Source organism: Corvus brachyrhynchos, unplaced genomic scaffold, assembly GCF_000691975.1.
Source record: "Corvus brachyrhynchos isolate BGI_N302 unplaced genomic scaffold, ASM69197v1 scaffold60, whole genome shotgun sequence".
NCBI classification, from domain to species: domain Eukaryota; kingdom Metazoa; phylum Chordata; class Aves; order Passeriformes; family Corvidae; genus Corvus; species Corvus brachyrhynchos.
Window position 1 is genome coordinate 1,449,215 of NW_008236767.1, and position 14,109 is coordinate 1,463,323.

The following is a 14,109-nucleotide window of genomic DNA, read 5'->3' on the forward strand; positions in this document are numbered from 1 at the left end:
GTAGGGAAATTCCCTGGCCATTTGATCAGTTATTAACTGGCTAAGATGCATGGTGCTTTAATGAAATGCTTGCATTTTCCACTTAACACATTTTTTTTCTTCCCGAAGTGTAAATTTGGACAGGTAGAATAGGACTGAAGACTTTTTTGAACATGTATAGAAGGATACAGATGGCAAGTATACCTATCAAACAGTATATTTTGTGCAAAATCTGGGAAATACTGCTCATTTCTTTTGACAGTACAGCAAATCTATATTTCTGTCAGGCAGAAGATCAGACTAGCCTGATCCTAATCTTAATACTCTCCTGGAAATTGGGATCAAGCTATCCAAAGCAATGTATCTTGCTTTCCTATGAGAAAAATGTCACTCTTCAATTTGATCAGAACAATGTATGTCAATGCCAAGGCTTTCCAGAAAAGACTGGAATAATTTTAAAATTCAGCATATTCAGTGGTATAACACAGAACACATTAATTCATACTCTGGAGGTTCTCCTAAATAATCCCACTGAAATCATAAGATTCAAAACCAGACTCACAATCGTAAGCACTAATGGAAAGAGATGTCTGATTTCCAGAAGCTAAAGATCTGGTCATAAATCTAATTTTTTTTTCTTTCTTATTTGTCTGTGCAGAGGTACAGCTGAGACCACAAAAAATGTGGAGATTGCCATGTCCGCACACTCACTGAAGTTAATGAAAAAGCTCCCCTTGACTGAATGAAAGCAGAGCTGAGACTATGAAAAGAAACTACTCAAACAGAAAGGGTCCTATTAGATCTGATTTCCTACTACACAACTAGCATGAGCAGCACTTAGCATTACAGCTTGTATTATCTGGTTTTACAGTAGCACAAATGAACTGACTTTTAAATGACTTCCAGTGTACAAAGGATAAAATAAGCACAATTAGCTCAGTGAATTTTTTTCGGTGTGACCGTACACTGCAGGAAAATGACAGTATGAAGAAGCTCAGAGGATATTTTTAAGTAAAATCTTAACCCAGTGCAGAGAAGAATGGTATACCAATCATAAAGCCAGTTGGGCTGAATGGCTGTAAGAAGCCATTAAAGTCATCTATATTTATTGAGGCAGTAGTGAAAAAGCTGCCACTGACATATTGTGCTCCACATGAACCTACTTTAACTTTTATGTTCTTTCCTTGACTTTCATTCATGTCACTGCCAAAAACACACACACACAGACAAACAATATCTGGCAGAACAGAATTCTGCAGCAGAGCACATCATTTTATGAAATGTAACTGAAGGGCTTTTCTCATTTGTAATCCAGATTTTAAGTGACGTAATAGGATACCAGTTTATGCCATTCATAAGTAAAATATACATGGAAATGTGCTTGGTCATACCTCTCAGGTTTTCCTTACACAAACTGATGGTGCAAAGCACTGCTCTGAAAGGAAAACTAGAAGACCATGTCCATCATGCACAAACCAGTCTAAGTCCTCACAAGTCTATGGGATCTAAAGCTTACCTACGACAGCCCAAGCTTTATATCTGGCAGAACACCCCACTCAGAGATTAGTCCCAGGATGTGTTATATCAGTCTCAGCTTTAATAGCTATGATAGACACTCACTGGCAGTAATAAAGATTCACAACAGTTGGCCACGCTGCTAAATACTAAAATGCTATAACTTAATTGTAGCTTCATCAGTCATATCTGGCCATTCAGAAACTAAGGAATAAGTGCAACCTGTAAGTGCATTCTTACACTGTAGATATTTCCCATGTAATTTTATGCAAATCAGCTATTGACACATGGAAACCTAAACCCTAATCATACCTACCATATCTCTTTAACCAGACAAATAAATCACAGCTATTCTGAAGGCTTAAAATAGCTGGTTAAGGACGCTTCATATACATCTATCTCCAGAAGCCATCACTACAGGTTACTAATCTGGAAAGAGCTGAACAGCTTCACCATCATGTCTTTTATTAACTATCTTTACTATTTCTTTAGTGTATTTAACATTATTTATTAAGCTGCCAGTCCTCACAGGAACAAGAAAGTATATACTTGTAAAGAGGGAAATCTGAATATTTTTGCAGTGAATTTTAAAGTGTTAGGTTCCTCCAAGATGTTACTGCACATTTTAGCATGCTGCTTCCTATTCTGGAGTACTTCAGGACCATTAAAAATCTTGATTGCAAACATTATCAGGTTCCACAACATCTGTTGAGCAAGCAAAGATTAAGCATATATCACAGAGATTAAGACAGGAGACTTATTTCCATTTCTTTCTTTCTCTTAGTGCATATTGCCATAACACGAAATTGTCACCTTCCATGTTTTTATAACAGCACAACATTCTCACAAGCAGTGGGTTAAACAAATTGCTGAGACAAATTTTTTCTTTTATACTTTTTCAGAAGACTAAAGTATTGTTCCTCTGCCTCTTGTTGAGACCACCTGATTGACACTTTAACACGGGAATACTTTTGATTTACCACCTCTGTCCAGTTACATTGACCTAATTTCCTCTGTGAGGTGCAACTGTTTTGTTGGAACGACATCAAGCTCAATATAAAAACTCTAAAAACCCACTCTTCGTGTGCTAGACAAACATTTATCCAATTAGCAGCTAGAAATGTCTGCCACTAAATACACTGTGGAACAAATGGCTTTTCTGTGAATTACAAGACTTTAATGGAACTAGTTATTGCCTCATGCACTACTCATTACCAACATGATTTATATCAAATTCCAAAATATGGGTCAGATGTAGACATGCTGATACTGATTGCTTAGACCCTATCAACTGTCTCAGCAAAATTCCCTTAAGAATTGTATGTTGTCACTGGGTAGCTACCAATCTTATAAGTAGCAACTGCTGAAAGAATAATAAATGTGTCAGTGACTCTCAAAATGGTTATCACTATTGTAGATAACAATATAGAATAAAAAATAATTTTAAAAGCTTTATGTGCTGAAGCATCTATGCTTCTACATTTTCATTAATAGTTAAGCAACCTTTTCATCAGTGATAATGCAAAAAGCAGTGGCACTTATTTAGAGAAAAATACATTTGCCCATGTTTTGAAATCTGTTGTGTGTATCTTTCTATTGCACCTATTCTATTTTTTCCCCATGAGTGGCTTTAGAGGAGAGGTTGGACTATATTCTTGTATACTCCAATAAAACTAAATAGAAAAAAAAAATCAAAGTATGCTACCTTTTATTTCCAAATCAGATGTATTTCTTGTAATAAGAATGCTTTATTGTGATATTATGCATCTGCCAATGCTTCTTTTCTTCCTGCCTTCAAACACAGAGCAGATGTGCCTAACAATATTGTTTCAAGTGCCAGGAGAAATCAAGAAAACAGGGGCTGATGAATTGGACCTTTTAAGCTTCTTTCTCCCTTCTACACCTCTCCCTCTGGAAGACACATCTTCCGCTACTTTAGACAGCAGAAAAAAATGCTGTCTTGCCTGAGGAAAGTGATATGAAAACACAGAAATACCTACAGACATCATTCATTTTCAACGATCAGGAAACACAGTGGTCTGTGATTAAATGATTATGTGAGATCCTTCCTATCCACCACAGGAGATTAATTATGTGGTGTATACCTGTGTTGCTTTAACAGTTGTCGCCTCAGCTTTGCGCAGAGGTAGGAAGGTAATACACTTCCACAGACATTCCATTTCCATCCCTATGGTGGCAAAGGACCAGTACTCGCATGTGCCACGTATCTGACAATTTGAAGAGGATGAGGAAGGAGGAAGAGGAATGTGGGGAAGATCTTAACACAAAATTCAGCCAGCATTTTACAGCAAGAAGTCCCCACCTTTGCCAAAATATAGGTTAAACCATTTAACTTCTCCCAACCCCATCTTTAGTTTTCTTTAAACTGGATTAAACACACTGTCCCAGGTTCCTAACTCTATCACTCTTGATCTGTTTCTTCATGCTCCAAGCTCCATCTGTGTTAGAGACAAACTGTGTTCTCTTTCCCCTCTCTCCACTTTGATGTCACCAGGGTAGCACTGAGAACACAAAAGACTGTGCAAGAGTAGAGGTATAAAGAAGACCTGGAGAGAGCAACCACAGCAAAAACCCCATTCAACCCCTACATCCTGGCTAGCCAACCTGTGAGTAACTCACTCAGCATTTTAAAAACTAGCTACATATTGGATACTCTCATCTGTTGTTTTTTTCCCCTAGTTTGTCACCAAGAAGTCTCTATCAATCATGAAAGGGCCAAGATTTTACAGCAGGTTACCACTTGACCAAATTTTTGGATGTGGAAAAGAGGCACCTTGCCACATGCCTTCCATGTACTTCCCTACTTCCCTTCCATGAACAAGTGGACAAGAGTGCTCAGCACTCCTCTCCCTGCCGCAGAGCAGCACGGGCAGGCTGATCCCTGCAGGTCAGCAGCACCTGCTCTGGGAGACTCCCCCAGCTACTCCATTGGCTTCAGCGGCACTGGACCGTCTGAAGGACCAGGAGGCAGAAGGACCAGGAGGGCTGACTGGCACATGGGTAAGAGGCCTGCCTAAAGCAGGGAACAGCTGGGAGGGCATAGCCTCTGGAAGGGAGCAGCAGGGAGGGGTGAGCAATGTGGTGGAAGTCCAGCAGCTACCAGCTGGGCTATTAGGCCATCATGGTCTGCAGGCCTGCCAATTGGAGAGGAGGCTGAAAGAGAAGCCTGCCAGGGCTCAGGATTTGCTGTGGTGTGAACGTATTGGGATTCAGACGAAGAACTCACCTGAGCTGGAAGGGGACTGGACGTTCGTGGTGCCTGGGATGCAGTGCTGAGTTGTGGCTGTGGTGGAGGTAGGCTGCAGATCTGTGGAGAGAAATAGAGACACACCACTTCATCTACTGTGACACAAGGGCATGTCCTGCATGGCCAGCCTGATATTGAGTCTGAAACACCCTCTTTTTACACACACAAAAGGAATTGACCGGCATTTCTGCCTAGAAAACTGGACAATGATGCAGAAGAAACAGTCCCAAATCACCTCCAGGAAACCCAGCTATGGCAGCAGAAACACATTCCACACCTCTTTGAGAAAATGGACTTCAGAAAATGATGCAGCTGCAAAGACCATGATTCCAAGGAGTCCAGCATGACTTCAGAGAGTGCTGACAGTCATCAGGAGAGGGCAGGTAGCACCGGACTGAAATACACAGGGAGACAAGCCGGTCCCACTCTGTCAGGAGAGGCTCAGGTTACATGCAGGGACTTCAACAGCTCCTGGTGGTATCAAGAGATTTTGCTTGCAACATTATCTCCTGTCCTCACCCTCCTGCCCTCAAGCTGGCCATTTTTCCAAGCTCCGTCCAGGAGTGATAGAGGGGGGCCAGCTGAAGCCTTTGTGGCTGGCTAAGAGCTGACAAGCAAATTTGTTTACATTCACTGAGCTATTCCACCTTGGAGGTTCTCCATTCAGTTCCGTAACAGGAACTGCATTAGCCTTAAAAAAAGAGAGCTGTTGAAATACACCCTTCTCAAAGAGCAGCTCTCCTTTACCATCTAAAAGAATCAAACACAGCATGACCAAACGCTTCTCCCCAGCCCATCCAGCCCATGTACAGGCTGACACAGACTCTGTCAACCCTCAGATTGCTTGGTGAATGTTTCCAGCCAAGCTGGATTGGCCTAAAAAGTTTAAAAGGAGGGGGAAAAGACACCTTGGCGCTGTAAAACCGAGCCTTTTCCTTCTGTGCTTTTTTCCCAGCCCATAATAAAGGAGGGGTCATTGCACAAGCTGCTGCATTCTGTTTGCTCATATTGAGCAGTTTCATGAAGGCTTGCCCCATGCAGTTGTGTGAGGAGCTAATTATGGCTCTGTAATTAGCCATGTGGAAGGACAGACCTCCCCATGTGGAGGGAAGCACTGCAACAGCAGGCACAGAGAGGTCCCTGAGCCTGAGCCACCAAACAGTTGGGCGAACAGACAGCTAAGTCTCTAAGGTCAGAGTAGGGATGAACTTTATACAGAGGAAATAACCAAATTAAATGAGTCACAGAATACAAAATACATGCATCAGTTGGAATACCAGACAGAGAGTTAATTGGACATTAATTATAATATTACTGTGGGGGAAGGTCCAGAAATAGGTAATCAAGCAGTGAATTTTAGATAGCTACGGCAGCTATCGCACCTTCTTTTTCTTCTGTTTTAGCAGATACACAAAACCAGACAGAATTTGTTTATACACACATTCTGACAGAGGTGTGTATTTATTTTTACACTAGGAGAACATCTGTAAACGTGACAGGAAAATTTGGTAGGTTACTATATTGAAAAGGAGTTGCATTTTTAAATTAGTTGTTAGCTCCTGAACACAATTTGCAAGTAAATATCCTGTTCTCCAAAGAAGTAATTCATTAACCATTTTAACAGCCTTGCATATGTTTGGAACATGAGTCCTGGAAACAGCGTAATGATTGCAAACAACTGTCCTATGAGGTCTGTCAGGACAGGTCATCCCTGTCAATTTCAACTCCAACCACTCCTCTTGTCTATCAACAGACATTTCAGAGAGGACTGACAGATCTCAAGGAACTGGCCTCCAAGTCCTCCAACTTGTCCTGGGGGGAAATCAGCTGCCAGAGCCAGAGCAATTTACCCTTAATATCCAAGACATAATTAGTTTGGTTACTGTTTGGTTTTGTGTCAGTGAGACTAAGAAATGGATGGAGTTGCCTTTCCACAACTTTCCTGATCTTCCTGAAATGGCTAGTGGGTCACAAACCACCAACTTAACTAGACTGTCAGCATCAACTGGTTTCCAAGTCCTGGCATACAAAGACTTTTGGTTCATGGAGCTTATGTACTTTGGCTCCTGTAGGATCCCTGTGGAGAAGACGGACACCTTTGCACAAACTTCCAACTGTGAACAACCATATGGGAGAGGTGCAGTGGCTTACTGGTCCTTCAGAGTAAAAGGACATACAGACAAAATTGACCAGTGCAAGTGGGGAAAGGCAAGGAAGAAGAATTGTTTGAGCATATGTCTGTACGCAAACCTATCTTGAGCTTTAACTGTGAAAAAACACTGGAGTCCTCTATGTTAAAAGCATAAAGAAAATGTGGCTTCTAATCAGAAAGCAAGACTAATTTATGGTGTTTAATTTGTATGTCATTTTTTAAAATTGCATGCTGAAGTGACATAGAATACTTTTGCCTAAACTCCACAATTCACTGAAAAATGGGAGTTATGAAAATGTATCCTATTACAAGAAGTTTGAAGGGAAAAACAAGTACACAAAACAGTTGTGATTCCTCACATTTTAAGATTATATAAACCAGGACAATATTGATGGCTTTTGCTGACAAATAACACATGGGGAGTTTAATCCTACTCTTAGTTGGGTAAAAGGGCAAATGCCAACTGTTTTCAGTGGGAACTGGCTCAGATCCTCTCTGGACATAATGTAAAAGACAATTTTAAAGTTCTTATGCATTTTCACAAAAAAAACCAGATTTCCACAGCTTGTCTTACTCTTATGAAAATATTTGATCAGAGACCATATTCAGTGCTTCAGATGTACTCTTCATGTGTATGGAAACAATTGTGATTATCATTCACTGTCTTTAAGTCAAAGACTTTTGACAATTAAAGTATTATCTTTTTAAAGCCTTTCGAAAACTTAGCACAAATCATCCACAGACCTTTGAGAATTTTGCGGGCAGGGGGTGAGGAAGAAGACGTGACTGAAGGTCCCCAGGACACCACATAGCAGTAACTCCCTGCAGGCTGCAGCCCTGACAGCATTTTGAAAATTGCTGAGCATGCTGAATATAGAGGCAGTAGCCAAGCAATTACCATCTTTCCTAAGTCAGCCCCTCTACCTGAACTGGCACTCGTCAGCCAGAGAGGGATCAGCCAGGGCAAAACCCTAGGGATTTCTCCATCCTCTGAGACATTTCTTTAAATACAGTCCTGGGAGTCAATAAACCCTCAGGCTTCCAGAGTAATCACTTTTCTCTGACAGAGAGACAATACCCTTTTTATCAGAAGGGTACTGCTCTGCATTTGTACAAAATCAATATGAGGGATTATTTCAAACAAATACCACAATTTGCTTACACTTTTTTTGTTAAAAAAGCATGCCAATGTAAGAAGAAAGGAATGTTGTCTACATAAATGACACCACTTGTTTTTTTCAGAGGGACATATGACCTCATGGTGACATATATTTACCTTATCATTTTTAGTCTAGGGCATAAATGAATATGCTGATTTCTCATTTAACACTTGGTATGCCAGATCCTTATCTGCAGTAAATTAAAGTAGCTGGTGAGAAATCTATATCAACTAATTTGTGTTACACAACATGGAGTTCAGTGTTTTGAAACTCGAGCCAAAAATATAACAATGGCCTCATTTTGTTATCAGTGTAGGAGAAGACAGTAATGACAAGGTCCTCATAAAGTCATGCAAACTGACTGAAGATCTAACCCTGCATTTTTTAACTCAGCTTTGTTAGAGGCTTATAGTTCAGTCTTCTCTGTTGTGTATTAGTCCCTTGAAACTGGAAGGAGACTAGCATGCAGGGAGCAAGTATTTTGCTCAGCAGTAGCTGTTTGCAGGATTGTGCTCCTGCTCATTATGTGATAATGGCCTATGGATACTGAACCCCTTGGACTAGCTTTCTGTACAGCAGGGGGAAATACACAACGGCACATATACACACAGGCACAATTTGTAAGGAAACTCACCACTGCTAGAAGCATCATTGAGATTTAGCAGCCCACCTCCGAGCCCTCTGTAACTATGGTAACTGTAGGTCCCATTGCCGTTGATGTACAACACCTCCTGTGTGCTGGAAACAGCTGATGCTGAGTAAGTGACCTGGGCTGGCTCCTGTTTGTACTGCTTGTCAGCTGGAGCAGCCTCATCCTGCAAAAACAAGAAAAGGTTTGGAATTACGGTTACATTTCACCTTGCACGTGAAGGTCTTTTGCATTGTAAAGATTCTACATCTATTGCTTTCAGAAAAGTATAATGCATGTTAAACAAGCACAGATATATTTCTGATTGACCAAATATCAACATAACAGAAACAATGGGAATAGGCGAGAATACAGGCTTCCTAAAAATCTGAGAATATTAATTTACTTGTGCTCCACAAGCCAACCATACTGTTTTTTAAAGGAGAACATTTACCCTCTCACCCTGAAGAGTTCACAGTCTTCCTCAAAACCCAACACTGTCCAGAAATAGTGGGAAAGGATAGGAAAAAGCCAGAGTACTGGAGTGACTCTTACAAGTCAGAGAATCATATATTTCTCATTTAGGTAAACCAGTGCAGAATGCACCAACTACTTATTTTGATGTATCAGAAATGACAGAAGGAATAGAGGAATGGAATAAAACAGCATTCCTGTTTGAAAAAGTCTGAGTGAGTGTCCTTCCACACAAAGACCATAAAGTAGGGAGGGCTCCACAAAAGTGACTTGAAAACTGTTGTTATCTGTGTAAGAGCAGTGTCTGTTTGCACACCATGAGTTTTCCTCAACACTCCCTGTTTGCCTCTTTGATGATTGCATAATATTTAACAGAATTTAGCACAACAGCCCTTCAATTTTCCCTGAAAGGAGATGATGTTTCAGGTGAAAGTGTATTTTTCCCCATCTGCACTTACTGTATCTACTGCTTAGAGTACCGCACCTCCACTCATGATCACAAAATGCCCTGGTAGCAACTTTATTAATGACACAGGTGAAATTAAGAAAAGCATTAAGAGAAAATTTAATCCATTTTAGTAGTTGGAAGCAAGGAAAACTATCAGTATGTGACTGGCATCTTGCCACAGTGACCTCAGTGACACAAAATCTGATTTAGTCTGTATGAATTAGAACATTTTCTTTGTTTCTTGACTTTTTTTATGGGTTTGATTTTACACTCTCATCTGATGAAAATATATTTCAGTGTTTTCAAATAAAATGGATCTATGGAAGTTTTGCTTTTAAAGGACCTTTTCAGAGTAGTTAACTAAAAAAAAGATCTAGAATTATCTCGCCTTTGTGTAATATTTTTGTCTGTTTTATGCATCTCTCCTCTGCACAACCCTTTCATGGTTGCTAAATAGACCAAACATATCAAGAATGCTATAAAATATCTGAAACCTTATTTACAGTTTTTACTTAGAGAGATCAAATAGTTCAAACAGTGTCCAGTCTCTGTGTTGAAGTAAAAAGGGTAGTGCATCCTGTATGCATTAGGAGCAGTTGTTGCTTCCACTTCTCAAAGAAACACTATCAACTTTCCTTAGATAAAGACATCCCTGTCTTGCAGATATTTATTGGTGAAAGAGACTTTCACCTGAAGCACAACTAAGATAACTCAGGAAAAGGGATATATATTATTAACAGAAATTTTAATATTTAATACAGAACACTGAACCATCAGACAATTAATTCCATAAACAATAAGAATGGGGCCTCTTGGGCAGTAATATGAGCTAAGGCAAAACTTTACATTTTTAAGAGAGTTGGCCAAAGTGGTCTCCTAAGCATTTTCTTAAGTAATAATAATCTTAAACAAATGGCCAGAATTGAAATGTATTTTGGCCAAGAATTCAACTTTAATATAATTTACCTTTTATCTCCAAAGGTCATTGATGTCTCTTATGAGAGAAAATATATTATTTTCTCAGAGAATATTCATAAGCTGCACAGTAAAGTTCTATCTTGGCAACATAGCTTAACTCATCGTCCAAAATTTTAACACTCTCAAGACTCAGATGTTCTGCCTCCTTATGTCTACAACTAAATTATACTTCCTGCCATAGATTTACTCAGAGCCTCATTTTTTTTCACAGAGCTCAATAACAGATCTTCTGCCAATCTATCAAGGACTAAACTGTGTTAAAGGGGTGCAGTGCAAACAGGACTAACTCCTATAGCTGAGCAGAATGTCTCAGGATTGATCTCCTTATCCTCGCTGTCTGGAACCCACAGATTTGCTGTCCCTGAATTTACGTGTCCTCCAGAGCCCCTCTAGCCAGGACACTGAAGCCCTATCTGGGAGTCTGTTGCAGAGCAGATGTACTGAGCTTCTGGCAAAGCCCAGAATGCAGAGCCTGGCTGGAGGATGCAGCAAGGGCGATGGTGCACCTTGGTGCATACCAGCCCACGTGTTCCGGAGCACATGGCCAAGAAGTGGGAGACCGGAGTTCTGGCTACTTGTCGCAGTATGTGGTGAAGAGGCGGAAAAATTGGGATGCAGGGTCTCTGCTGGCTGTGGTGAGGAGGGGACCTGAACTCAGAGCTGCCATCTCCTAGCAACCAGGCTCCAAGCAAAACTGAGGTGGGAGTCGTCGCTGAGGCTGTGCCACTGTGCGGGAAGAAATTCCCAATTCACAGGGCTGCAGAGATAGCACACGAAAAGGGAGCATGACTCAGTTCAGTTCCCTCTCGGAAGTGCTGCCCTGGGAGGCTCCTTTCCAGCTACTCCCTAACACAAAATCCACGAGCGGCTTTGAGGTCAGGAATCCAAGGTTGGAGCTGTGCTGCTGAAGGGGGATCTTTGCAGAGAACTGATCATAGCCCTACACAGCACCATGACGTGCCATGGGATGGGGCTTGAGGTGGAGTCTGGGAGCACCAGTAGGGAAGACAGTCTCAGGGAGGTGAAAGGAGTCGAGGACAATGCTGAGACCAGGAGTCGTGATTCTGCATATGAACTCTAATCTCTTGGGCACTGTGCAAGAGGAGGCTTCCTCTAAATATTACGTATCTCTTTAAAGAGCACACCGATCACCTATCCCTAAATGATGAATAAGTTGCCATACATTTCAGACATTAAATCCAATCCTGAAGTGTTTGCCTCAGTCTTCAGGATAGCTATATGCAGAAACAGGGTGGGATTTTTGTCAAGCTTTTTCTGAGCAGGCTCAGGTGTCAGCCCTACTGGTAGGATTATGAACCATTAGCCTGGTCCCAGGGGGTTAGGTGTTGCCTCTCATACATTCCCCTGGGACTTAAGCATTTTTTTGCAAATGTTTTGTACTTCAAAAGGCAAAGTTATGCCATTTTTCCTTGCAGCCATACCAAGGATAAAGAAGCATTGTCTCTTTTTCTTGGGGAGGGAGAATATGAATATCATCTTTACTTTTGTATACCTGAGATTCATTCTTCATAGGTTCATTCTCTTCATTCTTTTCACCTGAAATGCCTTTGCTTTTAAAGTAACGTAGAAATTAAACATATTGTTGTTCCTCTGAGAACTGAGATCTTTAAATAATCTGTGTTAGTTATTCAGCCTCTCCTCTTTCTCCCTATATAATGCTTACACTGAAAAGGCCTATTTATTTAAAATTCTATTTCAAAAATACTTTAATTTCAAGAAAATCATTAACAATTAACTAACCATTTAGTGACATGTTTGACTTAACTACCTGGAACATACACTGTTGCCATCATAACAATGTACTAAACTTTTGAAATATTAATTAACCATTTTTAAGCTATTTATAATTTACCTTTAGTAAGAAGTATGACCAAGGTGCAGATAAAACATTTGTTCGTTCATCTATAATTTGACTCATACTATATTAATTTAGTATATACAAAAGGAAATAAATCATCCTTCTAACAATAATTCTCTTCTGAATTTATTTTGGAGGAGAAGCAATTTAAGTCTTGAGCACATTACCTGCAAAATGATTGAAATGACAAAATGGAAAAATACTTTTTAGGTATAAAAGCATGCTAAAATAAAAAATTATCCACTGGATTGAAAAGAGGGAGCATGAGGTCATTACTGTGATCCTCAACTTGATATATACCAGAGATATTTATATCTCAGTTTTACGTCAAGGTCCGTACTAGAAGAAGACTTTTTTTCACAAAAGAGCAGATAGAAAAAATTATTTGATTTTATTTTTAATCAAGGAAGCTGATTAGTATGTACTGTCCTTAGTAACCCTCTAAGGACAGTACATACTAAGAAAATTTTCCATCAGCTGTTGCATAACCTGTATATGAAGAAACCATTCTCTGCTCTGTTGCTCTGAGCAGCAAATGAATAGTTTACAGAGGAAACACCATCCACAGCAAATGATGCTGGTGCAGATTGTTAGGACTGTGGTACAAAGAGCAGGGCTCACTGGCAGTTCCCAGCCTCTTCTTCCCCTGCCAGCAGAGGCACAGCGCACACATCGCTTTTCAAACAGTCTTCATGGAAGCACCTTTAGCAGTGTCACTGATCCATTCTGTTCCCCATCTCCTTTACCACCACCAAAATAACACAAAAAAGCAATAGTCTGTTGAAATAGAAAGCCCTGGCAAATCTGTGCTACAATGAGTTTTGATCCCTTATAGACACAAGTGTCAGAAATTCAGTGTACTCCAATTAAGAGAGAGCGGTGCTGTTGCCTTGGCTTCCCTGTTAGCAACAGACATTGCTAACATGTAAATGTAAATCCTGACAGGGAGTGTGTGTGCAGATCAACTCACATGGCCAGTGCTAGCAAACCACAGAGCTAAGAAAACTTCTGCAAAAAGAACATAAATGGTACTGTTCCAACAATGCAAAGACAGTGACACGCATGGAGCTACTGCTTTCAATAATGCAGTACTTCCCAGACTGACAAATCAACAACTCTGAGATTGGCAGCTTTTAACTGCCCCTATGTCAACGTGACTTTTTCCCCATAAATTATAAAACAGACAGAAAGGCAAACACATTTTTGCTTCATATTTCTTGATACTCCCTTTTCTAATAAGTTAAGCTGAAAAATGTGGATTGCTTGTTGTTCTTGTCAATAAACACTCCTTTTAGAATACCACTTTGAGGTTAGAAAAACTCAAATGCAGATAAGTCTTCAAACAAATAGGCAAGCCAGGGACCCATTATTTGCATATGATCTTCCATTCTTTTCAGCATAGGAAAAAAATTCATTCACTTGAAAAAACAAAGCGGGCTTTAAATTTTTTTTAGTTCTCAGTAGCTTGTAATATGGCTTTAGAAGAAAGGAGATAATGTTTCATATATTTTTCCTATTTCAATCTCACTAATTTAATTCTACAATTTTTGAATCAAAAGTAAAATAAATAGAAACATATGATAAAACCATATAACGCTTTTCAAAGCAAACCAAATTAATCCTTACAA

At 40.0% G+C, this 14,109-nt stretch overlaps 1 protein-coding gene across 4 annotated transcripts in view; it reads right to left on the reverse strand.

Annotated features, from left to right (window-relative positions):
* The window catches only part of NOL4 (nucleolar protein 4), a 190,529-nt gene that overhangs the window by 2,974 nt on the left and 173,446 nt on the right, over positions 1 to 14,109 (reverse strand). For all 4 annotated transcript variants that reach the window (XM_017727413.1, XM_008644908.2, XM_008644907.2 and 1 more), the window contains 2 exons: positions 8,709 to 8,889; positions 4,742 to 4,822 (listed from right to left, as the gene is read on the reverse strand). In XM_017727413.1, coding sequence (XP_017582902.1) covers positions 4,742 to 4,822; positions 8,709 to 8,889 — 262 coding nt within the window. The remainder of the gene's footprint in view (positions 1 to 4,741; positions 4,823 to 8,708; positions 8,890 to 14,109) is intronic.